This window comes from Pantherophis guttatus, chromosome 4 (genome assembly GCF_059756535.1).
Source record: "Pantherophis guttatus breed Tessera chromosome 4, ASM5975653v1, whole genome shotgun sequence".
Taxonomy (NCBI): domain Eukaryota; kingdom Metazoa; phylum Chordata; class Lepidosauria; order Squamata; family Colubridae; genus Pantherophis; species Pantherophis guttatus.
In genome coordinates this window covers 75,051,671-75,077,112 of record NC_142066.1, presented here as the reverse complement: position 1 = coordinate 75,077,112, position 25,442 = coordinate 75,051,671, and the positions used below count along the sequence as shown (strand labels likewise).

The window sequence follows — 25,442 nt, the reverse complement described above, 5'->3', positions numbered from 1 at the left end:
TAAGTATTCACCATTGGTCTCAGAAATCTTTGATTTGTGAGGACCTGTCAGAAATCACTTTTTTCAGCCTTCTAGGTAGTCCTTTTGTGCATATGGACTACTCAGAGGGCTGAAAAAATTATTTTTGACTGGTCCTCGCACTTTTGACCAGTCCTTGAACTTATGACTGTCCTCACATTTTACGTTTTTCTCCCTATCTTGTCACCATGGTGAAGAGAAGCAGTTGTGAAATGAGTGACATGGTTGTTAAGAAAGCTACAATGGGCATAAATGATGACCAGTCATAAGTACGAGGACCGGTTAAAAGTGTAAGGACCTGTCAGAAATCACTTTTTTCAGCCCTCTGAGTAGTCCCTATACACATAATCATGGCACATAATCATAATCATGGCCACTTGGTCACATGACCAGCTAGCCATGCCCACCCAGTCACATGACATCCAAGCCATGCCCACAGAACCGGTAGTAAAAAAATGAGGAACTGTATTAAAGGGTCGTGGCATTAGGAAGGTTGAGAACCACTGGTTTATGGCATTATGTATGAATTTAAGGGCTACCAGATCTGAGCTGCCAATATCTAGACAACTACTGCAGTAGATGCTAACAAAGTTTTATGGATCTGTTTGCTGTCACCTAGTTAATCTAAGATTCTTTGCAGGCATGATCTGGTGTCCCTATGCAATTAATAATTATGTTTCTTAGAAGAAGTTTGCTGAGCACATTTTCATGACAGAATAAAATTTATAAATAGCACTCAGAGAATTCTCTTCTGTATTGTAAACTTTGTATTGTAAACTTTGAGCTTACATTTTTACTGTGGAAACAGCAAAATATACATCAGATGGGAGAGTGAGGGGAAGATCAAGATACTAATGTTCATGAAGGACAGGTTCTGCTTGACTTACAACCATTTGTTTGTTTAATGATGATTCGAATTAACAATGGCCTCTAAAGTATGATTTAATGGCCTTCAAGGTACTTCAGACCCTTACAAAATGTTGCACATATCCCAAGGGGGGGGGGAGGGGGTCATATGATTGCAATCTGGATGCTTGGCAAACTGTTTGCACTTATAACTGATTGCTAAGTATCCGATTATCACATGATTTAGACTGGTAATCTTCTCTGCCAGCATCCCCAGAAAGTCAATGGGGAATCTGGAAGGGAAATCTGCTGCTCTTACTAACAGGATCTTTCTCATCTCTGAGAGCTGGCTAAAAAAGGTCAATGCAAAATCCAAAAAAGGTGAAATCCTGGCAGGGAATTCTTTCAGCCAGCCCCTAGAAACAAGTGGGAGCCCTTCTGCCTCTGAGTGAATGAACTCCTTGCTAAAATCCAAGAAGACATGAAACTGAAATCCTTCAGCAGCAAGCTGTTTCAGACAGCTACCAGAGAATGAGGGAACTGAAATCCAAGCAGTTTTTCAGTCCTTGAGGAAAGAGGTAGTACAATAAGGTAAAAACCCTAGGGCGCCTTAGAGGGATTGGGAGGCCTGGCGGATTTTCAGTTGCTGAACAGAGAGACAGTACAGTAAGGTAACGAGTGCAGGATGCCCCAGAGGAGTGGGAGAGGCTCAGAGGAGGCTACATGCAAGTATCTTTCTGCTCAGAGCTGAAAATCCTGTTAGGATTTCAGCAGAGAGGATTGCAGCTCATGAGCAAAGAGACATTCACATCCAGCCTACACTAGATCTCTTCCATCTCTGTGAAGCAACCCACACTCCTTACCTGGGACTCCATCCATTTAAGCCATAAGGTCATTTAACAACCACAACCAGGAGTGCCGGGATTATGGTTGTTGAGTGAAGCAGTCACATAATACCTTGCTTAAAGTCTGCTTCCTCAACAACTGAGATTCCAGTCACAACTGTGGTGAGATCTGCCTGTTAGACACATATGAAAGATTGTGTCTGATCAAAAAAAAAAAAAAAAAAGATTAAACTGATTAATCTTTCTGAAGATTTGGACATTAGATATTAAGTTTCTATTATTGGCTGCCTTACCAGCCAATATAATAAAGAGGTACAGTGATAAAGTGAGCTGTTTTATGGTTCTCAGCAAATTTCTAGATATTCTCTTCCACATTTATTTCTTTGTTTAATGGTCTGTTTGTTTATAAAATAGCACCCTAGCTATCATGACTTCACACACATTGCCTTATGAAAGACCAGGGAATGATTTATTCAGTCAAGTGAAAGGCCAGGATGGGGGTGAGGTAGAGGCTAAAAAATCAAGCTTTGATGAAAATATAATGCAAAAGATATGCCTGAACAACAGACATAGAGTAACACATAAAGGGAGTTCAATAACAGCTCAGGACAATATTAAGGAGTTCTTCAAAACCAGTTTGGTCATTTTCAAGACAAGGAAATTTAGCATGACAGAGTGACTGCCCATGAAATATAAGCACAATATCTTCTGAGCAAAACTACCTGAGGTGATTAGTGGTGTCCATTGCACCACTGAGCTGCAACCATATAGTGCTCTGAAATGCATTATGATGAAATGATTGATTGTAACTGATGTTCTTGGACATGTTTTCACAAGGTGAATCGTTCTGAAGAATATTAGACAGTGCAAACGCTATGGTGCCTAATTTTCATCAAAATGATATGCACAACTCCCAAAATGTAATTAAAATGGCTAATATCCCCTGCATAAATTTGTTAAATTTATTTCTTTTTATTAATTTATAATATAAAATACAAAAATACAAAAGCAAATAATAGGAAAAATAGGGGAAGGAAAAGGGAAGAGAAAAATATACAAAAACCCAAAAATGTTTCATTTTTTCCCACCTTAAGCACAAAGTCCAGAAACAGTTTCCAAGTAGAGACAAAAGTACTTTTAAACCCCAAAGAAAAGTTTCTGGTTTTATCTTTGTATTCATTTTATGAATGTTCTGTATTAGAATATGAATCCTACTCTGATATTTCTTTGCCCCTGCAAAAATATGAATATACGTATCTATATATGTATGAAATGCAAGGCTGAAAAGACTGATTATTATGTCAGCTTCCATTTTGTGCTTTCGTGAAGCACTTTAAAATAAATTAATATAAATTAAACGTTAAAATAAATATCTTGGAGTAAAAAATAGATGTTTTGCTCACAAACTCTTTAAAGTGCAATATATTGTACTAAAATGCATGCAGGGATTATGGAAAAGAATAATAATGAAAGATGATACAGCTCACAAAGAAACATCTGAGCTCCCCTTTTGGTGTCTTAAAGATAATCAATATTACCATTACTAAAGTTAACAAGAATACTATGTTGTGAAATACTTCAAATTAGTTGTTTAAAACTGAAGTACTTAATTCATAATAAGAATATTTAACAAAGGGTTATCATACCTGGAGTGCTAAATCCAGAAAATAGATGGCAGTTAAAAGATGCAGAAAGTTCTAACCCTTTATTGACATCTTCTGCTTGTCTGGATCTTTCCACTCCAAATCTGGTAACCCTACTTAATGACCTTTTAATCTGTTTTCATATACACTTTATTATGTAGTGAATTGTATAGTATTTTTTTTTTACCCTCAACAATACCAGAACCTTTATTTAATCTTTTTGGCTACAATTATATTACTTACTTTCCATAGCGTGGAGATATTCCATATGAAGGGCACCTGCTCCTGCTGTGGCAGCTGAAGGAATGATGTCTGCATATGGGCTGCGCTGGCCTGCCAGTAAAGCCATCTGATGGTAGTATTCTGCTGGACTAACCCCTGCATGTGGAGCTAAAATAGAACATTAAAAGCATGATTTGATGACATTAGAAACAGGAATCAATCTCTCTCTCTCTCTCTCTCTCTCTCTCTCTCTCTCTCTCTCTCTCTCTCTCGCATTAATTTTGAAACATTATGCAGGTGCTGATGACTTGCTATGTATTTTTAATATACTATATCAATGCATAATATCCTATATAAGCTTGGTTATATTTAATTCCATTGAAATCTATTTAAGAAAATAATGAATGCTAACTTATATCTCATTAATTTCAGTGGTCTAGCAATGTCCATGTGAATCAGACATAATTGAACAGTAGAAAAAATGCAACAAACATGATCTGGATTTAATTCAATGATGCAATTTTCTTTAAAATGCTAGGTTTTTGAGATGTAAAAAAGTCACATCAAGATAAATTACTTCAGAATTCTTTCCATCTTTAATATAAAATGTAAGTTGTACAATTCAGTTGAAAAACAAACTGAAATCTTTTAGGTGAGAAATAACAATAAAAAACTAAAAAACTCTCTTATAAGTAGAGATGTCACTGTGTTAATAATTAATAATTACATTCAAACTGATAGTAACTACTGGTCAGTATATACCTGCCAACAATTAAGGTGACTCTGATCAAGCCCAGATAAAGTTCAGGTGTTCTAGTAGGATTTTTCTGACATTTATTTATTCTCAGTTGCTTCTTACAGGAAAAGCCATTGTCTATCATTCATTGTTGGACAGTATCAGTCAGGATAATGATACAATTTTTTTTCAAGGCATTAGACATACATTTGAACACAGTGAAAACAGTCATCATCAACTAGAGGAAATAGGCATAAGTAACATAAGTAACATGAGATGTTCCGCCAAAATGAATGAAAAACAAGATCAGAGAGGCCTGCAGCAACATTAAAAGAGCTGCCGTAATTTCTAGCAAATATTGGTTGTATACCCCATGTGACCACAATCTTTGATATTCTTCATATATATAGGCTACGGATCAGGGTGGCAAGGCAGAAGTCTTTTCTTCCTAAACAACATTCCTGGCTACAGTTTACAAAACAAACTACTGTATATCAAGCCAGATAAAAGCATGTGGGAAAACGTATTATGGTCTGATGAGACCGAGGCTGAACTTTTTGACCATAATTTCAAAAAGTATGTTTGGTGCAAAAACACCAAAAATATACCATACCCACAATGAAGCATGGTGGTTGCAGCATTATGTTTTGAGACTGCTTTTCTTCAGCTGGAACTGAGGCTTTATTCAAGGTGGAAGGAATTATGAACAGTTCCAAATATCAGTCAAGATTGATACAAAATCTTCAGTCATCTGCTAAAATGAAGCAGATTTTCAGTTTTCAGCATGACAATGACCCAAAGCATACCTCTAAATCAGCAAAAGAATGGCTTTTACCGTAAGAAGATTAAAGGTTTGGAGTGAATCTGCCCATATGTGAATCCAATTGAAAATCCATGGGGTGACCTGAAGAGGGCTGAGAAAATTTCCCTGGCAATTTGACAGATTTGGAATGCTTTTGCAAAGAAAGGCAAGTAAAAAATTCCAAGGCTAGATGTGCCATGTTGATAGGCTCCTATTCCAAAAGACTGAATGTTTTCATAAAGTCAAAAGGTGCTTCAACAAAACATTAGTTTAAATGTGTGCATTTTTATACAGCCACATTATTTTGGTTTTTAAAAAATTATTATTATTTTTCTCCTAAAAGATCTGTTTGTTTTTCAACTGAATTTTACAGCTTAGATGTTATATTAAAGCTGGAAAGAATTCTGAAGTGATTTAACTTGGTCTGATTTTTTTTAATCTCAAAAGCCTGTGTATAGACTTTCCATATCCACTGTATTTGAGGAATATTTTCAATGGAATAAACTTACTGAAGGGCAAATAACTAAAATATAGTTAGAGACTAGGTGGACATAGAAAACTTTCTAATTATATTAGAAAACAATGCCAAAAAATGATGGTTTTATAAAAATGAAATTGTTAAAAAGCAAAAATACATACTTTATTCTAAAAATCTGTTTCTGAACAAGTCAAAAAGCAAGTCCTTTTCAGTTTTTAATATGGTTCGTATCTTTAGCAGTTTTTTTATTTACATAATTTCTAATTTGAAATCCCACCATGGCTAGGAATTTTAAAAACTAATATCTACTAATTTAGTAACACATTTTAAATAATGATAAAAGGCCTAAGATTTAGAACCAATTCTAACTGAACTTATAAAGGTCTTCTATGTCCATAGTGTTGGTACTTAAAAATCCCACCACCCCACAGAAACATCTGAAACTGTCAAAGCTGTTGGTGTTAATTGATGAACTAATATGTATAGTGCAAGTACTTCAACAGGTATCCAAATTCTAAGTCAAATCAAATCAAACCTTTATTGTCAATGCACAACATGTGTACAATGAAATTGAATGAGCCTCCTAAGAAACATATAACTACTGTATAGGACATTATTTGCTTATACATATTGCAAATATTGTAACATTGATTAAACATTTTTGAATGTGAATCAAGTATATTTAATGGGTTTCAGCATAAAATGTATCTTATACCACTTCACTAATATTATATATTATCAATCAAATGTTAAGGAAACCAAGAGGGGTGGTTAATTTTGAAGCTTTGTAGTATTTGACCATAACACTGTTTTTCAGATGCACTTAAAAATACCTCCTAAGCTTTCAGATATGTGTATAAATAAACATTATCTCAAAAAATTCAAACGTTTGGGATATCTGCAAAGGTATGAAGGGAGAATGTTAAAATATGCAAGTAGTCTTTTGTTGAAAGAAACTACAGCTGTAAAGAGGAGAAGCCTTCACTTTTAGATAATATAACTATACTAATTAGGGGTATAAGAGATAAGGAGCTAGTTTTACTATGAAGTTTGTACACATATCATTGTATCATTGTAATAAGAATTTATTTCTGAAGCCCTAAAACACTGACCTGCTTCAGACAATGATTTGAGGCTCTGTAATGTGATTGATCATCTTCTTACTCTTTTTTCCTGTTCTACTGCAGCATGATAATCCTGATTTTTATTAGACTTCTTTTATTCTGCTGTTAAGCAGACATTGGGTAATTCTGGTTTAAAATTAAAGAAGGCTTATTTTTGAGGTGTGAATTGAAAGTCAAATTCAGATGGACACAGGTGACACTATTTCCCCTCAGTGACCTTACCCCAGGGTCCTCAAACTATGGCCCGCGGGCCGGGTATGGCCCGCTGACACAATGTATCCGGCCTGTGCACTGGTGGGATTCAGCCCTGCCCCCCGCCCTGTCCCCCGCCCTACCACTCCTACCCACTCCTCGCATGGCTGGCTTTTCCTGGCTGACAGGGGCCCGGGGAAGAGGTGCCTCACCTGCGGCGGCTGCCAGAGGGCGTGGCGGACAGCCAGGGACTGCAAGGTCCCTGTCTGGCAGCAGGGACTCCACAGCTGGCCCTCCAAGAAACAGGCAAGGTGGTGGCAGCACTTGCACCGGCAGCAGGCAGAGGGGCGGGGGCAGGTGAGGCACGTGATATGGATCACACGCCTGCTCTATCCCATGTGGCTGGGACAAGGCCGGGGGTGAAATGCTCCCGGTTCGGACCGGATCACCCGATCCGGTAGCAATGACGGTGGGTAGTTTGAAGAACCGGTGGCAAAAATCCCTGCCCCCTCCCATGCCCAGCTGAGCCGTGCAATCATCAGAGGCTTTCCCCCCCCTCTTTTAAAAGCATTTTTTCTACAACCTCTTCAGTCAAAAAAATGCTTTTAAAAGTTAAAAAAAAAAGCCTCTGATGATCGTGCGGCTCAGCTGGGATCGTCAGAGGCTTCTAAAAGCATTTTTTTTTTGCAACCTCTTCGGCCGAGTTGTTCCATTCCAAGTTGTTGGAATGGAATGCAATCACTAAACTAATATTTTTCTGTCCATTGGAACTACTTTTACAAAATAGAAAAGGTTAATTTTTTTCTTGAAACTTGGGGATCATAATACAATTTTTTTCTGAAACCCCCGATTTCTCAGGAGGTATAGGTTGTGATATGATTTCGCAGGATACAGCTACATACAGCTATTTTAAGACATTTTAAAAGGTATAATGTATGCTTTACTCCCTTACTATTCCACAAAATTGTTAAAACAGGATCAGAGCTTTAAGGGTAAGCTGAATATCTTTAGCTTTAGTAAGGTTAAAAGCTCCTGTTTTGTTCCACTAAACCCTGACCTGGCAAAACTTCAGGAAAAAAACTTATTTCCCAAACATTTTTGCTCATTACATTGAAAATGTGCACCAGAGACCTCAGAAAACATGCTGGAAATATATTGTGACTATATACAAATACTCGCTTTAAGTATTTGCCAACACTTTTAACTTTTTCCTCTGAGTCTGATTAATGAAAAAGTAAATTATAGCAATACAAAATTAGATATTGAAGTATCTTTGAACAAATTTAGTCTAGTATAAGTAAATACTGTCAATTTACAAAGCATGTATTGAACCTCACTTTGAGAAGCATAGGTTGAAATTAAGAATATTTACTTTTAAATGTTAATTTAATTGTGGGAATTATCAAAAATAAATGTTCAAGTACTGAGAGTTTTAAATTCATATACTACCATACTATTTAACACTTAAAGAAGAATTTGTTGTGGAGAGGATAGACTGTCATATCCTATATCTTCCTAAAATTAGCTTATTTCTAAACTTTCTTTAGAAATTCTGGACAAATTCTTTAGAAATTGAGATTTTGTTTTATAATAGAGAATAACATGAATCTGCTTGTTTCAGGCTCTAAATCCTTCTAACCAATTTGTTGATACATCTTGGCAAACTAATGGTTATATTGGGAAACTTTGCCATTACAGTAGCCTCCTGAATGTCAATTTATTTTATACACAAAGCATCAAAACAATTTAACAAGATTTAATTAATGTAATGTAATTAATGTAATAAAATATTGTATTTAATAACTAGGCTGTTCTTTTCAAAAGCAATTTTATTTAATCTGGTTATATAAATTATCATTATGACTAAGACTACATTGGCTATCCTAATATCAAATATGAGGAAACGTTGAATTTATTAAGCTTCCTTGGTTGGATTTTATTTTTGTTACTATTGTTTTTTCCCCATTTTGATTAGGAGATGTATGTATGTATGTATGTATGTATGTATGTATGTATGTATGTAAGTATGTATGACATTCATATATTCATCTAAAGATATATAGTAAATTGTATCTGATTCAAGAGTAAGTTGAGTACCCAAAGCCTGATGATACATTTAAACCAGTGGTCACCAACTGGTGATCTGTGGACCACTGGTGGTCTGCAAGAAAATTTTGGTGATCTGCAGAGAAATTTTTGTATTTTTGCATTTTTGCGGGTGGTGCAATACGGAAAAAGGAGCACAGCCTTCGCTGTCCAGAATGAATGGTGCTGTTATGGCGGCAGGGGAGGGGGCAGCACAAGCGGGAAGAAGTAGCGTTTGCGATGGCTGGAAGCTATGGGAGCAAAGCACTACTTTCATTTGCACAGCAACAGCATTCTGCCTCTGTATATTTGCGCCAGCTAGTGGCGCAAGGCAGCCCTCGTCTCCTGCCACTTGGGACTCGGAGCGGTAAATGGCGTCCGGTCCGGGGAGCAGCCAGATTTTGCTCTCCATTGCGGATGCCAGATTGGCCCCCTGCAAGCTCTTGTCTGGAGGAGCGCTCCCTGAAGCGGCGCTGGAAACTTTGGTCAGGCTCCTCAAGACGAGAACTTGCAGATGGCCAATCTGGTGTCTGCAATGGAGGGCAAAATCTGGCTTCTTCTCTCCGCTGTAAGTGCGGCATCAGGATTCCACCTTGGTATATTTGCAGCACAAGGCAGCCCTCGTTTCCTGCCAGTTGGGACTCAGAGCGGTAAACAGCATCTGGTTCGGGGAGTAGCTGGATTTTGCTCTCCATTGTGGGTGCCAGATCACCCCTGCAGAGAGCTCCCTAAAGCAGCACTGGAAACTTTGGTTGGGCTCCTCAAGAGACGAGAGCTTGCAAGGGGCCGATCTGGCATCTGCAATGGAGAGCAAAATCTGGCTGCTCCCAGAACCAGATGCTGTTTACTGCTCCAAATCCCAAGCGGCAGGAAATGAGGACTGCCTTGCGCCGCAAATATACCAAGGCGAATGCTCATGCCGTGCAAGTTCAAGTAGTGCTTCGCTCCCACACTTCTTCCGGCCCTTGTTGGTGCTCCGCACACCTTGGTCTCTCAGGGAGATGCTTGACTTCTCTCAGCCCCAAGACACTGGCTGGCCCATGAGGTGAGAGAGAGAGAGAATGAGAGAGAGAGAGAGAGAGAGAGAGAGAGAGAGAGAGAGAGAGAGAGAGAGAGAGAGAGAGAGAGAGAATCAGAATGAGACAGAGAAAGAAACAAAGAATGAAAGAGAAAGACAGAATGAAAGAGAAAGAATGAGAGAGAGAATGAGAGAGAGAGACAAAATGAAAGAGAATTAGAGAGAGAGAGAGAATCAGAATGAGAGTGGGGGAGAGAGGGGGAGAGAGAAAGAGGGGGAGAGAGAGAGAAAGGAGGGAGAGAGAGAGTGGGGGAGAAAGGGGGGAGAGAATGAGAGAGAGAGTGGGGAGAGAGAAAGCGGGGAGAGAGAAAGAGAGAGAAAGAGTGGGAGGGAGAGAGAGAGAATGAGAAAGAATGGGAGAGAGAGAAAGAGAGGGGGAATGAGAGAGAAAAAGAGAATGAGAGAGAAAGAGTGGGGGAGAGAGAAAGAGAGACGGGAGAGAGAGAGAAAGAGAGAAGGAACATTGGACTTACCTGAAGGTTCTTTCTCTTTGCACTGCGGGAGAGTCCATTGAATGGGCTGTCCTCACTTCCTTGGCCAACGACTGAGTTAATATTTGTTTAAACACGCCTCCCCTTCCGGTCTGGCTCCACTTCATAAACAAAAGTCTGGATCTGAAGAAGGCTGAAACTCAAGCAAAGATAAACCAGTAACAAAGTCCGGAACCCATAGAGAGAAAGGGAGGGTATGGACTCTCCCGCAGCTCAAGGAGAAAGAACCTTCAGGTAAGTCCAATGTTCCTTCTCCCTTGCGCTGCTCAGAGAGTCCATTGAATGGGATATACCCAAGCTAAATATCCCTAGGGTGGGATAAGGAAGAAATGTGAGACTGGTCAGTTGACAGGACCTGCTGGAGCATCCTATGAGCAAAGGCCTCCTCGGCCGATGTAAATTTGTCCAACCTGTAGTTGCAGATGAAGAGCATAGGTGAGGCCCAAGTGGTCGTTCTGCAGATTTCGAGAAGGGAAGCCTGGGTGGCCCAAGCTGCAGAGGTGGCCATGCTCCACGTCGAATGGGCCATAATGTGATGTGGGTGAGGCTTGCGCTGATGGTTGTAGGCATGGTGATGCAGGCTTTCAGCCACCGAGCAATGGTAGCTGACGATATCCTGGAACCCAGAGAGGTGGGCTGGAAGGAAATAAATAAGGATTCTGACCTTTGAATCGAGGCGGTCCTGCCAATATACTTCCGTAGAGCACGGTGGACATCCAGGGAATGCCAACGTCGTTCAGAGGGATGCATGGGTTTGGGGCAAAAATTAGGTAAGATAATCTCCTGGGCTCGATGGAACCAGGTGTTGACTTTTGGGAGCAAGGTAGGGTCCAGCCGGAGGACCACTCGATCGCAATGAAACACGCACAGGTCGTCACGCACCGAGAGTGTCGCCAACTCCGAAACGCAACGTGCTGAGGTGATCGCCACCAGGAAGGAGACTTTGAAAGCTAGTAATTTCAAGGAGGTCGATCCCAATGGTTCAAAGGGCGACTCTGTCAGGGCCCGGAGAACGAGACTGAGATCCCAGGAAGGGAACCTGTGAACTGTAGGTGGATGGAGATTAGCTGCACCCCATTGAAATGAACAGACATGTGGATGCTTGGAAAGAGAGGAGGCTCCACCAGCATCAAGAATGGTCACCAGGGCGGTAACTTGTCGTTGTAGGGTATTGACGGCGAGACCGGAGGTCAATCCCTCTTGGAAGAATTCCAAAACTCGGGAAATGGGTGCGGAAACAGGAATTGCACACCTCATGGCACACCAGCGACTAAACGCAGACCAGGTTACGTCGTAGATACGAGTCATAGAGTGGCGGCGAGACACAAGAATAGTGTCAATTACCTCATCTGAGAAGTGGTCCTGCTTCAGGATCTCCCTTTCAAGTTCCAAGCGGCCAGCTGGAACCACTGAGGGTTCGGGTGGTAGAAGTTCCCTTGACGGAGCAAGACCTGACTCAGGGGAATCCACCAAGGAGGGGTTCGGGACAGACTCAGTAGATCCACGGACCAACTCAGCCGAGGCCAGTACGGGGCGACGAAGATAACGTCTGCACCCTCCAGTAGGACCTTTCTGAGAACCCTGGGAATCAGGTGGATCAGTGGGAAAGCGTGAAGCAGGACAAGCGGCCATTGGCAGAGGAGGGCTTCGGTCCCCATGGCTCCCAGTGTCCAATACCTGGTGAAGAAACACGGGAGCTGAGCGTTTGTTGGGCTGGTGAAGAGATCCACTTGGGGACATCCGAAAATGGTCGTGATTTGCACAAAAATCTTGGGAAGGAGTTGCCACTCCGCAAGATCGAGAGTGGTCCTGCTCAGCCAGTCCGCGTGGGTGTTGGCGATGCCTGAGATGTGCTCTGCCTGAAGAAAGAGAAGATGAGTCTCCACCCAGCGACCCAGTTCTATGGCCTCGCACATCAAGGCTCTTGAGTGAGTGTCCCCTTGCCTGTTCACATGGGCCTTTGCTGTCAGGTTGTCCGTCTGTAGAAGTACATGATGACTGGACAGCTGGTGTTGGAAGTGATGGAGCGCCAGATGTGTGGTGTGCAACTCGAAGCAATTGATGTCGTTCTGTAGATCCCCATAGGACCAGCGACCCTGCGTGACCTGGGATTGGAAATGGGCCTCCCATCCGAACAGACTGGCGTCTGTGGTAAGAATGAGACACGGGGAGTCGTGGAACAGGCTGCCTCTCTCTAGGGCAGGAGAAGTCCACCATCGTAGGGAAGACAGAACCTTTTGAGGTACCCTGATCCGATGGTTCGAGGCACTGGTGCCAGATCGCTGACTGGGCAGGAGAGCCACTGAAGTGGGCGAGAGTGTAGCTGCGCCCAGGGAACGATGGACAAGCAGGAAATCATGAGCCCTAACAACTGGGACAGTGAGAGAAGGGGTACTGTCCGGAGGGGCTGCACTTGCTTCATGGCCATCGAATGGTGACCATGTGCTCTGTAGAAAGGAAAACCAGACCTGATATGGTGTTGATGTGTGCTCCTAAGTGGACGAGCTCGGTAGAGGGAGTGAGGTGACTCTTCTCCCAGTTGATGGTGAAGCTGTGCTCCTGGAGTGCCGTGAGTGACACCTGTAGGTCGAATTCTGCCTGTTGGGACAAGGAAGAAAGGATTAAGATATCATCTAGGTAACAGAGCAATCTGACCGGCTGTACTCTCAGATGTGTGGCCACAGCGTCCAGAATCTTAGTGAAGGTGTGAGAAGCGGATGACAAACCGAAGGGCAAGGCTCGGTACTTAAAATGGTTGCCATTATAACAAAACCAAAGAAATTTGCGATGAGCCAGTCTGATGGGGACATACAGGTAAGCTTCCCTGATATCAATGGAAGTCATGAAGTCTCCGCGTCTGATGGAGGCTAATATGGTATGCAGAGATTACATTTGAAATGTCTATAACGGATATAGAGATTTAGACACTTCAAATCAAGGATGGCTCTGCAGCCCCCCGACTTTTTCTGGACCAGGAAGTGAACTGAGTAGAAACCGAAGCCCCGATGGCCAGGGGGCATGGGTTCAATAGCTCGGATAGTCAGGAGGTGGTGAATCTCAGCCTCCATTAAGGCCCATTTGGAGGGATCCATAGATGTGAAATATTGAATGAATCTCCGCGGGGGCTCGGAAAGAAATTCAAGGGTCACCCCCAGGGAAATTGTTTGGAGAATTCATGCGTCAGTGGTTGTGCATTGCCACATGGAAATGAAGTTGATGAGCCAACCTTAAATGGGTTGAAGGCCCGAGGCGCTATTTGTTCCTGCAGTAGGGACAGAAACTGGACCCCCTAAAGGGGCGTCGGGACTGAGGGTGGCGTGAGCGCTCCTGGAATTGTTGCCTATTTAGGACCCTGTCAGAATGGCGAGGGAAAGGCTGCTGATATGCCGGGGATGGAAACCCGAGATCCGAAGACCGAAAGGAATGCCGCGGTAAGGGGAGGTGGAAAGTTGATATGGCCGGTCAGACGCATAGGGAAGCACTTTCTTTTTGTCCTTACCTTCTACTAGAACAGGATCTAGCATGTCCAAAAAGGGATCCCCCTTTAAATGTAGCTGATGCCAGCCACCACTTGGTCTTCATGTCTGCTTGCCAATGGCGCAGCCAGAGAAGGAGTCTAGAGGCAATGTTTGAGGTCAATGCTCAAGATGCAAACTTCGCTGAATTAAACGTAGCATCAGTGGAATACTCGGAGGCGGCGATCAATTTATTGACGTCCTGATGTGCTCGAACGTCGTCCACGGGTAATCTGGATTGTAGCTGACGCAGGCAGATGATTGACGTCCTAGCGAAGAAGGATGCCACTGTGGTGGATTTTATGGCCCATGCGGCAGCTTGATGCATTTTGCAGCTTGAAATCTCGGCCCGCCTGTTCTCCGTTTTCAGATCTTCAGCAGTATCCGATGGAAGGATACTGGGTGAGGTGAGATGTGCCAAGGGCCCGTCAATCACAGGAATTTTAAGCAGGTCTTCAAGGACCTGGTCCACAGAATATAATTTCTCGTCCAGGCCGCTTGGAGCAGGAACTGACCCTGGTTGGGCCCAGTGATGCTGTACCATGTCCACGAAAAGTTTGGGAAACGGAATGGTTTCATGTTCCGGAACCCTCTTGGTGAACAAGCAACTGGTAGAGGCTTGGGGTTCAGAAGGATCTTCGGACCATGGGGGCACTGTCCCCATATTGGCAGTGACCCTCACCTTATGTAACAGTGTCTTAAATATTTCATGGCAGAAGAGGCCAGTGGAAAGGGGCTTGTCAGAGGACATTCCTTCATCCTCTTCCCCAGAGAGTTCGAACCCAAAGCTTTCATCTTCCTCTGCCAACGAGAAGTCACTATGATAGGACGGGGAAGGCGAGCATGTAGCCTGGGGGGACTCACTGGCAACTTGTCTCAACGGTTGGACAGACTTGTGTGTCGGAACCGGAGCAGATAAAGGAGCTAAAATGCCTCTTCACATGAGAGGAGCATCTATACCCCTGGAGACTGTTAAGGCGATAAGGTCACACATCTCTTGTGGTATGGTGGAGGCCTGACCCTCTGCTGGACGGAGCCCCGTAGCAGTAGGTGTGAAAGATGATTTAGACACCCGTGAAGATCTGGGCAGAGGCTTATGGAATCAGAACCCTGGGCGAATACCTCCCTAATTACAGCTCTGTTCTGTTGCACTGCAGATGGTGAATGTGGAGACCACTGAAAAGTGTCTTCATCCCATAGGGGAGAAAGGCCCTGCTCAAAGTCCATATCAGATGGATCTGCAGGTTCCATTGTAACTGGGGTGGAGCTAACCGCCGCCTTCTTTTGTGCCTTGTCAATCTGCTTGCTCAAGGCCCAGTGTCTATGTTTAGTGTCCCTTTCTAGAGCTGTGGAGGGTGCTGCTTGACTGGGTGATTTTTCTCTTGATGAATGGTACCTCAATTTGGAGATGCTTTTTTTACTGGTAGATAGGGTAGGAGATCTGGATCTGTTGCCAGGGGAACAATTGCGCTCTGCCATAGCAATGTAAAGCTGGCTTTAGCAAGTGGGGCAAAATGGATAAGAGAGATGTAATAAGGCTTCGTTGGAGGCAGTGAGGCTGACAAACAGCTCTGAACACCTGATGATGATAAGCAGTGTGGCAGGCGAGAGACAAAACAATGTGTCTGATTTGAGCCCAAGCCAGAAGACCTTAAACAAGATGGGCTGGAGCTGACAACACAGCTCACCAATATGCCAATGATGTCCCCAAAACTGGCGGACAGCTGACAACACAGCTGCCAAAATGCCCAAAGGCTGTATAAGGCGGTGCCTGAGAACCGATGAAATGGCTCTTCCTGCGCTACTGTGACATTCAAAATGGTGCGGAGCCATTGGTAATGGCTCCCACCCGCCAAGCGAAGATCCGTAGGAAACGACAGCCGATGGAACGGCTGCACAAACCCCCCGATGCCAAGATAGAGTCACATAACTAATAAACGCCTAGTTTAACTGTGGGCAGGTAGCAGAGAACCGACAACACAGTTCCTTAAGCCCTTTGTGAGGCAAATCAAAATGGTGTCTGAAGCCTCAAGGGTCCCTTGCGTTGAGGGAAAATATGCCGATACTGACTGAAGCCCACGGAACGGCTCAGCTAGTCACGGCGACGATCCCAACAGGGAGAGCTCAGCCCTGACAACACAGGACTCTGTTCAATCCCCTCACTGCGTGAAGCCAACACCATGGCTTCAAGCGTGCACCACTCACTATTAGCCGAAGGTCTCCTCATCGGAAAGGATCCTGCAGACTGTCGGCGTGGCGAATGGAATTTGAAGAGCGCGGAGCACACCGGCAACCGCACAACAAGCACAAACCAAGTAGAAATACGAATTGAATCAGAGAAATTAGCCAAATAGAGAGTCCATTGAAGGAGCCAGAGAGAAACAGTCTTAAAGGCCGGACTGAGTTAATGAACTAAAGCCAGACCAGAAAGGGAGGCGTGTTTAAACAAATATTAACTCAGTCATTGGCCAAGGATATGAGGACAGCCCATTCAATGGACTCTCTGAGCAGTGCAAGGGAGAATGAGAAAGAGTGGGGGAGAGAGAGAAAGTGAGAACGAGAGAGAGAGGGGGGGGAGGGAGAGTGCCTGAAGGACCCCATCCCGTCACTGGGAGTCCAAGTGCTTCAGCAAGCGGCGCACTGGATTCGTATTAGTGGTCTGCGAAATTTGAAATTATGAACTTGGTAGTCCCTGAGTTCCAAAAGTTTTGGGACCCCTGATTTAAACTGTTTAAATTATATAGTTCTTATAGAAACATGAAAATGTAGAAGTACAAGAAATTAAAGAAACCACATTTAATTATAATTAATCTGATATCTAGAAGTGTCATGTTTTTAAAATCAGATTTAAAAATTGCTTTATAACATCGTACAACTATTTATGGAATTCTTAATATAACTGTTGGAGATTAACAAATTTTAAGCAATAAACATTTTTCTATCGCTAATAAAAATGCCCTGCTGTACATAATATAAACTAGGATTGACAACAGGTCATTAAAACTTATAAGAACAAGTATCAGTGGATTAAATATATACATTTATAAGTAAGGATTAATTAGTTATTGTTTATCAATTTAGGCAGTAAGAACAACTCATTTTTCAAATTCAGCTAAAGGAAGAATATCTATTTTGTAAACCTGCCATTTTATCCTATTCTGCGAATGACTTTTATTTATTTATTTATTTATTTATTTAATGTATTTACATGCCGCCCTTCTCCAGAAAGACTCAGGGCGGTGAACACAAGTTAAAAACATGTACAACAAAATTCCATTTTATTCATTTTTTTATTGAAAAAGTTTTTCAAATACAAATTTTCCCCCTTCCCCCCCGCTCCCTAACCCCCCTCCCCTCCCCCCATGGCTTCTACAAGATGAAATCCAAATTAATATCACATTATATAATACTTTACCACCCTTTTACACCACCCCCTATATGCTTAGCATTTCTTTCTAACATTATTATTATGTCCCCCGTATACTATACATTTCAAAACAGCATTCGGCTATAAAACTATATAATAGATCCTAATTTGGCATTTATTCTGCTCACAATCTACCCATTTCCTCCACCTCCATACGTATATCTCTTCATTCAAATCTTTTAAGTATATTAATATCTAAACATAACATCCCTTTTCCTAAACTAAGCAATCAGTAACATTACCTATCACCTTGTACCATATCAATTTTATTTCACCCACTTTCCTACAGGTCTACCATACATAATATATTTAATATCTTTATTCTTCTGCCCATATCACTAAAAGATATTTCCATATATAAGTAAAACCCTCATATGACTTTAAATTTGTATTCCATATAGTATCTTCTGTAATGTCTTTCAACTAGATTGTTAATTCCATCGACCATGTTAGGGTAACATCAAGTCCTGCTTCCAACAGTATTTTCAGTATCTTCAATTACCATCTGCCCCCATCATTAATAAGTATTTCTGTATATATATATAAAAAAACCCGAGTGACTTTATATTCATATTCCATATGGTATCTTCTGTAATGTCTTTTGTCTAGATTGTTAATTCTGACAACCACGTTAGGGTAACAGCCAGATCATCTGCATGCCCCAATTCCATAGTTCTTTTGCCTTATAGCTCAACATATACGTAATCCATTTTTCAGAGAGTCCAAAATAGAAAGTTCCAATCCGCTCAATCACAGGCCATCTTCCACATCCCAAAAACACCAGCACTGCAGAGATCTGTTATTCTTCTCAAAATAGTATAAGTCTGTAATTTGCCTCAACTATTTTCATGTATCAGCCTTTTATAAATCCCGCTTATTTTATTTAATTGTCTCTTAAATAACTGGCATTAGTCTGTTGGCTAAAAAAAAAATTGTAGTTTAAATTTTTTTAGTTTTGTAGAACCTGCTTCTTCTTTTCTTAACTTGTTGTGGTTTAGGTCTCCACCCTGGTTGCCTTTCTAGGACTTGTATATCAACTGATTGAATTACATGCTGGTCTTTAACTTGATAAGACATCAAATCGAGATCCAAAGCCACCTCTCTTGTATTTATAGGTGATCCAGCTATAGCCTCTGAAGGAGAATCCAAAAGTGGCTCATCCAAAAAGCCCTCTTTAACTTGTCGTTTTTCCATTACCTCCATCTCCATCTGCTTGGCCTGAGTTTCAATCTTTTGTTCATTTTGCTTTTCTTTATCCCCCTCCTGTATTCCTGACACTGATGACATATGTGGAGATGTTGGGCCCATTTCAAAAACCTTGTAGTAAAATTCTTCCGCTTTTCAACAGTGTTTAATTGATATCTTTCTCCTTGATATCTCAATATTATACCAACTGGAACATCCCACCTAAATGGGATGTTTTGTTTCTTTAGCTCAGTCACCAAAAATCCAAAGTCCTTTCTATTTTTTAACATCTTGGGCGGCAGCTCTTTATATATCCAAATCTTCATTCCATTCATTTCTAGAGTGGAGTTGAAAGACTTTTGCACAATATCATTTCTTATTCCTTTATCAGTAAAATAAATTACCACATCTCTAGGCAATTGTCTTTGCTTTGCCACCCAAGAATTTACTCTGTAGGCCTTATCAATCTTACAGAGTACTTCTTCAATGCTGACCTTTAAGATCACAGCCAGAACTTCAGCAGACATCTTTCTCAAGTCTCTGTTATTTTCCTGTATTCCTCTCATTCTGATCGCAAATTCCATGGATCTAAATTGCATCATTGTAACTTCATTTTCAATCCTTTGCTTTATATTATCTGCATTGTAAGTCTTGTGATCAGCTTCCTTCATTTTAGAGTCTACTTCTGAGCTATTTTCTTGAATCATTGTCAAATCATTTTCAATTCTTTGTATTTTATTATCCAGATTATGAATCTTATGATCAGCTTCCTTCATTTTAGACTCTATTTCTAATTTGATATCTTTATCCATCTTTAGAGTTATTTCTGATAAGCTTTTCAAAGTTGTTACAATATATCGCTTTAGGTTATCATACTTTTGTTGAACCAACTCTTTAATTTCCTGTCTAAATTTTTCAAGATTCTGATTCATAATCTCATCATGTTTTGCCATCTCCTCCACAACAAATTCCTTTAAATCTTTCTGCATCTGCGAGCTCAAAAATTGCTCTTGTGATTTATAAATGGGGGAGCCCTCTCCCACAGCTTGGTTGTCTGGCTTTGTCAGTTTTAACGCCATCCTGCCACACAAACAGACTCTTTTTAAAGCAAAAGTCTTCTCTCCACACAATATCAATATCAAGTCTCTAAGAAAGGAAGAAGCATAAAACAGAATTTTTTTTTCTTCTCTGGTAGCCAGCACTATTGCTAGATACTTTGTAACATATTAAGCCATTCAAACGGAAAGACTTTCGCTTTCAGCTTTCTTCTCAAGCCTCAGCCAGCCGCCATTTTAAACTTTTCCCCCCTTTTCACTCTTTCTTCATTCTTAAAATCAATCATGTTACAAATACTTGCGATTTAGAGTCCCAAATCCAGATTTCATCCTGCTTATTCAATCAATCTCTTAGTTTTCGCTGATTAGGTTGGTCACATCGTCTAGCTCTGCAAAGCGCAGAGTTCTCCCGCAGCCCGGAGCAGCGGCGAGCTGGATAGGGAGCCTCATCCTGCTTCCTCCTCAAGAGTAAAAAAAAAAACTCTGGGGACTTCGCAGAGGGCTCTACCTGCTCTTGCCGGCTCACCCCACATTTCCTTAAGGAAACAGAGTTTTTCGAGCCGCCTCCCAGCTGTAAGGATGGCTCTTTACGGGCGGCGGGGGTGGCGGTCCCAAAAGACCGTCTAGCGACGATGGAAGCCAAACCAGAAGCCAACAAAATTCCATTTTAAACCAAATTAACTAATAAATAATAAATAATAAAACCCAGAATCAGAGTCAGCCTGTTTGCTTGAACAGCCAAGTCTTCAGGTCCCGATGGAAGGAGTGGAGATCAGGAGCTGTCCGGAGCTCAGTAGGCAACTCATTCCAGAGGGTGGGAGCATCCACAGAGAACGCCCTACCCCTGGGCGCCGCCCGACGACTTTTCCCTTAATTAAAATAGTTTTGTTGTCTTCAATGCACAATATATTTTGATCCATTATAACTCAATTTAGCAGAAATTACCACTAGGCAACATTTAAATTGCAGTTATATTCCTGTTCATTTAACACAGCAGCAACCAAAAAAATGAATATGCTTATGCTGGAGATGAAATTTCTAGTAAAGTCAATGTGTGATTCACACATTGTTTTATTTTGGGTTAACATGACAGGGGGAACCAATCATTATATTTTCTAACATATGATTTATGATTTACTGTTATCCATGAACCTTGATAACACCAGTCATCTTTTATTCCTCTGCAATTTATAAATATTATTTTACTTTGAATATATTTTTAAGGATTTGTTTTTACAAATTGAATGAATCCTTTTAGTTACCCGGGGATGCATATTTTTTACTTTATTACTGGCTCTTATCAGCAACTATGAAATAAAAGCAAACATGGTAATTTAGTCTATGTAATGAATTGCTACAAGAAAGATTTTCACAAAAGGATTTGTTACAGTTATTAATTTTTATGAATATATTCATCATGTGGTTTGGATTTTAAATAATGTAATGCTGAATGTCTTTCCTAAAAATATGTACTCAGAATATACAAAATCTGCAAATCAAATGCATGATAAAACTTTCCTTATGTTCACTGAGATTTATTGTATGAACTCATCAAAAAATATGGATGGACTGAATCAAAACAGTAACAATAACAATAATCTTTTAAAGAATAGATGATACTGATAAGGGGATCTCTACAGCAAAGACAATCATAATTAAAGCTCCGGTGGCACAGTGGTTAAAGTTCAGTATTGCAGATAAACTCTGCACATAACCTGGAGCTTGATCCTGATGAGGTCTCAAGGTTGACTCACTCTTCCATCTTTCCGAGGTTGGTAAAATGAGGATCCAGATTGTTGGGGACAAGATGGTACTGTGAAAATAAGACCTGGTTTTATTTTCTTTTGGGTTTGAAAATAAGCACTCAGGCTTATTTTTGGGGAAGTCTTGTTTTTTTTAAGTGCAGGAGGCGGTGAGTGCGAGGGCCGATGGGAGTGGGAATGCAGCTACCACTGGCCCCACTCTCTCGGCATGCCTTGGCCTCCTTGGTGCAGCACAAATACTGTTAATTCTGAGTGTGGAGCAGAAATTAAATGCCATCTTCAGTATACATTATAATTATAAAAATAAAACACAAACACACATCCTTCACATGCTATACAATTGAATTGAAAACCGATATTGCATTAATATTGCAATATACAGTAGAATTCAATGTAGTTACTGCCCTGAGATAGAAGCTGTTTTTCAGCCTATTTGTCCTTGTTTTTATTATCCTGTACCGTCTGCCAGATGGTAATAGTTCAAAGAAAGGATGCCCAGGATGATTGGGCCAGGATTGAATCCTGTAAAGATACTAATGTATCTTCCATTTTTGTATTGAATCAATGAATGGAATAACTATGTATGCAGGGAATCAAAAGCCACTTTCCTTCTTCTTGCATTGAACACACTCTTAAAATTGTGAAAATTATTTCAACAAGCATTAAGTTCAAGTAGCTTAGTTTTGATCTGATTCTAAACAAGATGAAATATTTGTACATAGACTTGGATTGAAGTCAGTTGTGCTCTTTTCATGAATTTCTACAACTATAATCATCAATACTGCAGAAAAAGACTTGGTTTTAGCAATTTATGCATTAAATTTGTCATAACTTTTACTGCTTTCACTGTCATTTAGATGGATTAATTAAGTTATTCCTTCATGGATAACAGTAGTTAGATCCCTAAATCTCTTCTTACGACACCTTCCCAAAACAATTCAACTTGAGAAGAATTGTAGTTTTTTTCAAATTATCAAAGTACTATGGAAAATAGATAAACATTATTTCTCATTTCTTATGGCATGTGCCATAAAACAGCCTTGTCTTGGTATCCTCAAGAATTCCTCCTTATATTTATAATTTTACCTGGGCAGGATGAAAAGCATATGTTTTAGTTTACTTCTATTTTAAAAGCAACTAAAATGTCATGTATAAATGGCTGGCCTTAAGAAAATAAAATACTAAAACAATTATGATGTAATAGGTATGTAATGAATCTGCAAATTATTAGAAGGGATGCATTCAAAAAATTAATGCAACTATCCAATCATATTAATCTGTATTAACATTATAGGCCACCATAGATAATGCAACTACAACAGCAAATAGAAACCAGATTTTAACTCACCATCTGTAGGGCTCAGTCCCCGAGCAGCTGAGATCATGGAAAGAGAAGGGCTGCTGTGCAATGATCGGATATAATCCATGTAAGGGTTAATGTATGGATGAGGTGGACTAAAAGGAGATTCTGATGCTGCAACAGGATTTCTGTGTGGGGATATTCTGATGAATGGTAAATCTGAATAAGCTGGAGCAGAAGACCTATAACAGAAGAGGATAAAATGGTAAATTTACTTGCCTTTCTAGGTAAATGTGGCTTCCCTACTTTTAAGGCTCTATCTATAATTATGATCAAATGGTTAAAATATAGAACACTGTTAATTTTAAATGAGCCCACTTCCATTTGTGCAGAGGAACATCTCTGAGTTCTCCTCCACCCTTTCAATGCACCCTGCAAATCTATTCAAAGCAGATCTGGAGGACATATAGAGACTGAGGCAAGACTGAGGCTGATCCAAGATGGTGCCGCCGAAGGCTGCTTCGGTGAAATGCTCTCTAATGGTTTCTTTATTTTTTATTACAGTCTGTGACTCATTATGGATTTCATACTCATGAGACCACCTGCTAAGAATTAAGCAACGTTTCTTTAAGGAGCAGCTTTCTGTGATCTTCCCCACTCCTCCCCTTGTCTTTACAAACGCAGAGGAGATTCTAACACAGGAAGAAGCAATTTCCCCAGAGCTATGGATTACCAAAAAACAAAACAAACGGAGGAAGGTGACACAGAGGTAAAAGGGCGGGAATTTTAAACAGGCTAAGGAATAGAGGAAATAGAACTGCTCTGCCTTTGATCTTCCTGACAAATTTACATTCACTTCAGGGGTGAAATGCTCCCGGTTCGGACCGAATCATCCAATCCAGTAGTGATGGCACCGGGTGGTTCGGAGAACCGGTAGCAAAAATCCCTGCCCGCCCCCCATGTCCAGCTGAGCCGCGAGATCATCAGAGGGTTTTTTTTTTAATTTTTAAAAGCATTTTTTCTACAACCTCTTTGGCCAAAAAAATGCTTCTAAAAGTAAAAAAAAAAAAAAAAGCCTCTGATGATTGCGCGGCTCAGCTGGGATTGTCAGAGACTTTTAAAACCATTTTTTCTCTTTTGGCCGAAGAGGTTGTTTAAAAAATGCTTTTAAAAGCCTCTGACGATCCTAGATGAGTTGCTTGAGCGTCAGAAGCTTTTAAAAGCATTTTTTTTACAACCTCTTCGGCTGAAGAGGTTGTAGAAAAATGTTTTTAAAAGGAAAAAAAAAAACCTCTGATGATCAGGCAGCTCAGCTGGGATCGTCAGAGGCTTTTAAAAGAAAAAAAGCCTCTGACGATCAGGCAACTCAGCTGGGATCGTCAGAGGCTTTTAAAAGCATTTTTTAAACAACCTCTTCGGCCGAAAGAGAAAAAATGGTTTTAAAAATTAAAAAAAAAAAAGTTCGCCACACCCAGTCAGTCACATTACCCCCCACCAAACCATGCCCACAGAACAGGTAGTAACAAATTTTACATTTCACGACTGGTTCACTTGCTAACAAGATGGGTGAAATACTCCTTTTAAATAGATGCAACTTTAATTTTCATAGCGCAGCTGCCCTATGCTTTATTGAAACCTAATTACATGATGATATTGATGACAACAGCATGCAAATTCCAGGGTTTCAGATACATAGAGCAGATAAGAGTTGCAGAATCATCAGATAAAAAGAAGGGAGGAGGCTTATGCTTACATATCAACAACAGCTGGTCTCAGGATATAACTATAATATATAAATTCTGGGATGAAAACTTACAGTCTTTACTTATCAACTGTAAACCATTTTACTGTCCATGCGAGTTCTTCTCATTTCTACTAATTCCTATTTATGTCCCTCCACAAGCCTGTGTAAACAAGACATTATGAACTCTAGCTGACCAGATTACGGAGGCTGAAGCCATATACCCCGATTCACTGGCCATTATTTTGGGAGATCTAAACAAAACAAACTTAAGGAAAGAGCTATCGTGTTTCCCCCAAAATAGGACATGTCCCAAAAATAAGGCCAAGCCTGATTTTTGGGGTGGGCCAAATATACGCCCTCCCCCCAAAATAAGCTCCTCCTCTCTCTCTCTCTCTCACACACACACACACAGAGGTCCCTCACCCCCCAACCCTCCCAAGGCAACCACATCCCTGCAAACTCCCACCGTCCCTTTCGCCACCCACGGCACCGACCATAGACTCGAGCGCTTGCTCCTGCGCCATGGTGGCGGCCTTCCTGCTCTTGTTCCTGTGCCCAGGTGTCATGTCCGCATAGCCTGTGCTACTGAGCGCCCACCACAGCAGCCCCAGTGCAAGCGTCGCAGCCTCGGGGCTTCCTTGGCAGAGCGGCCACCGGCGGCAGAGAGGCCTCCATGTGCAGTGGGCAGTCGCGGATGACTACAACGGCAGGCCTGGCGCGTCCTGAAGCTGGGCGCAGGTCTCGGCAGGGGTGGCTGTGGCCAAGCTCAAGAAAGAAAGACAGACAGATTTCTGCTGCTTCTGCTTTTGGCTGCATGCAAGGAAAGCAGCAGAAATCTTTCTTTCTCTCCCCAAACTCTGCCTCTATGGCTTCCAAATCCCAGCCTGGGCAGC

General features: G+C 41.2%; 1 protein-coding gene across 5 annotated transcripts in view; it reads right to left on the bottom strand.

Annotated features, from left to right (window-relative positions):
• GLI3 (GLI family zinc finger 3) overlaps positions 1-25,442 on the bottom strand; it is a 577,601-nt gene that overhangs the window by 141,328 nt on the left and 410,831 nt on the right. For 4 of the 5 annotated variants that reach the window (XR_015733897.1, XM_034416535.3, XM_034416534.3 and 1 more), the window contains 2 exons: positions 22,854-23,047; positions 3,596-3,742 (listed from right to left, as the gene is read on the bottom strand). Coding sequence is in view for 4 of the 5 variants with exons in the window: in XM_034416535.3 (XP_034272426.1) it covers positions 3,596-3,742; positions 22,854-23,047 (341 nt within the window). In the remaining variant the exon portion in view is untranslated. Of the gene's footprint in view, positions 1-3,595; positions 3,743-4,923; positions 5,383-22,853; positions 23,048-25,442 lie in introns of those variants that run through there. The other variant, XM_087892419.1, reaches the window with a different exon arrangement.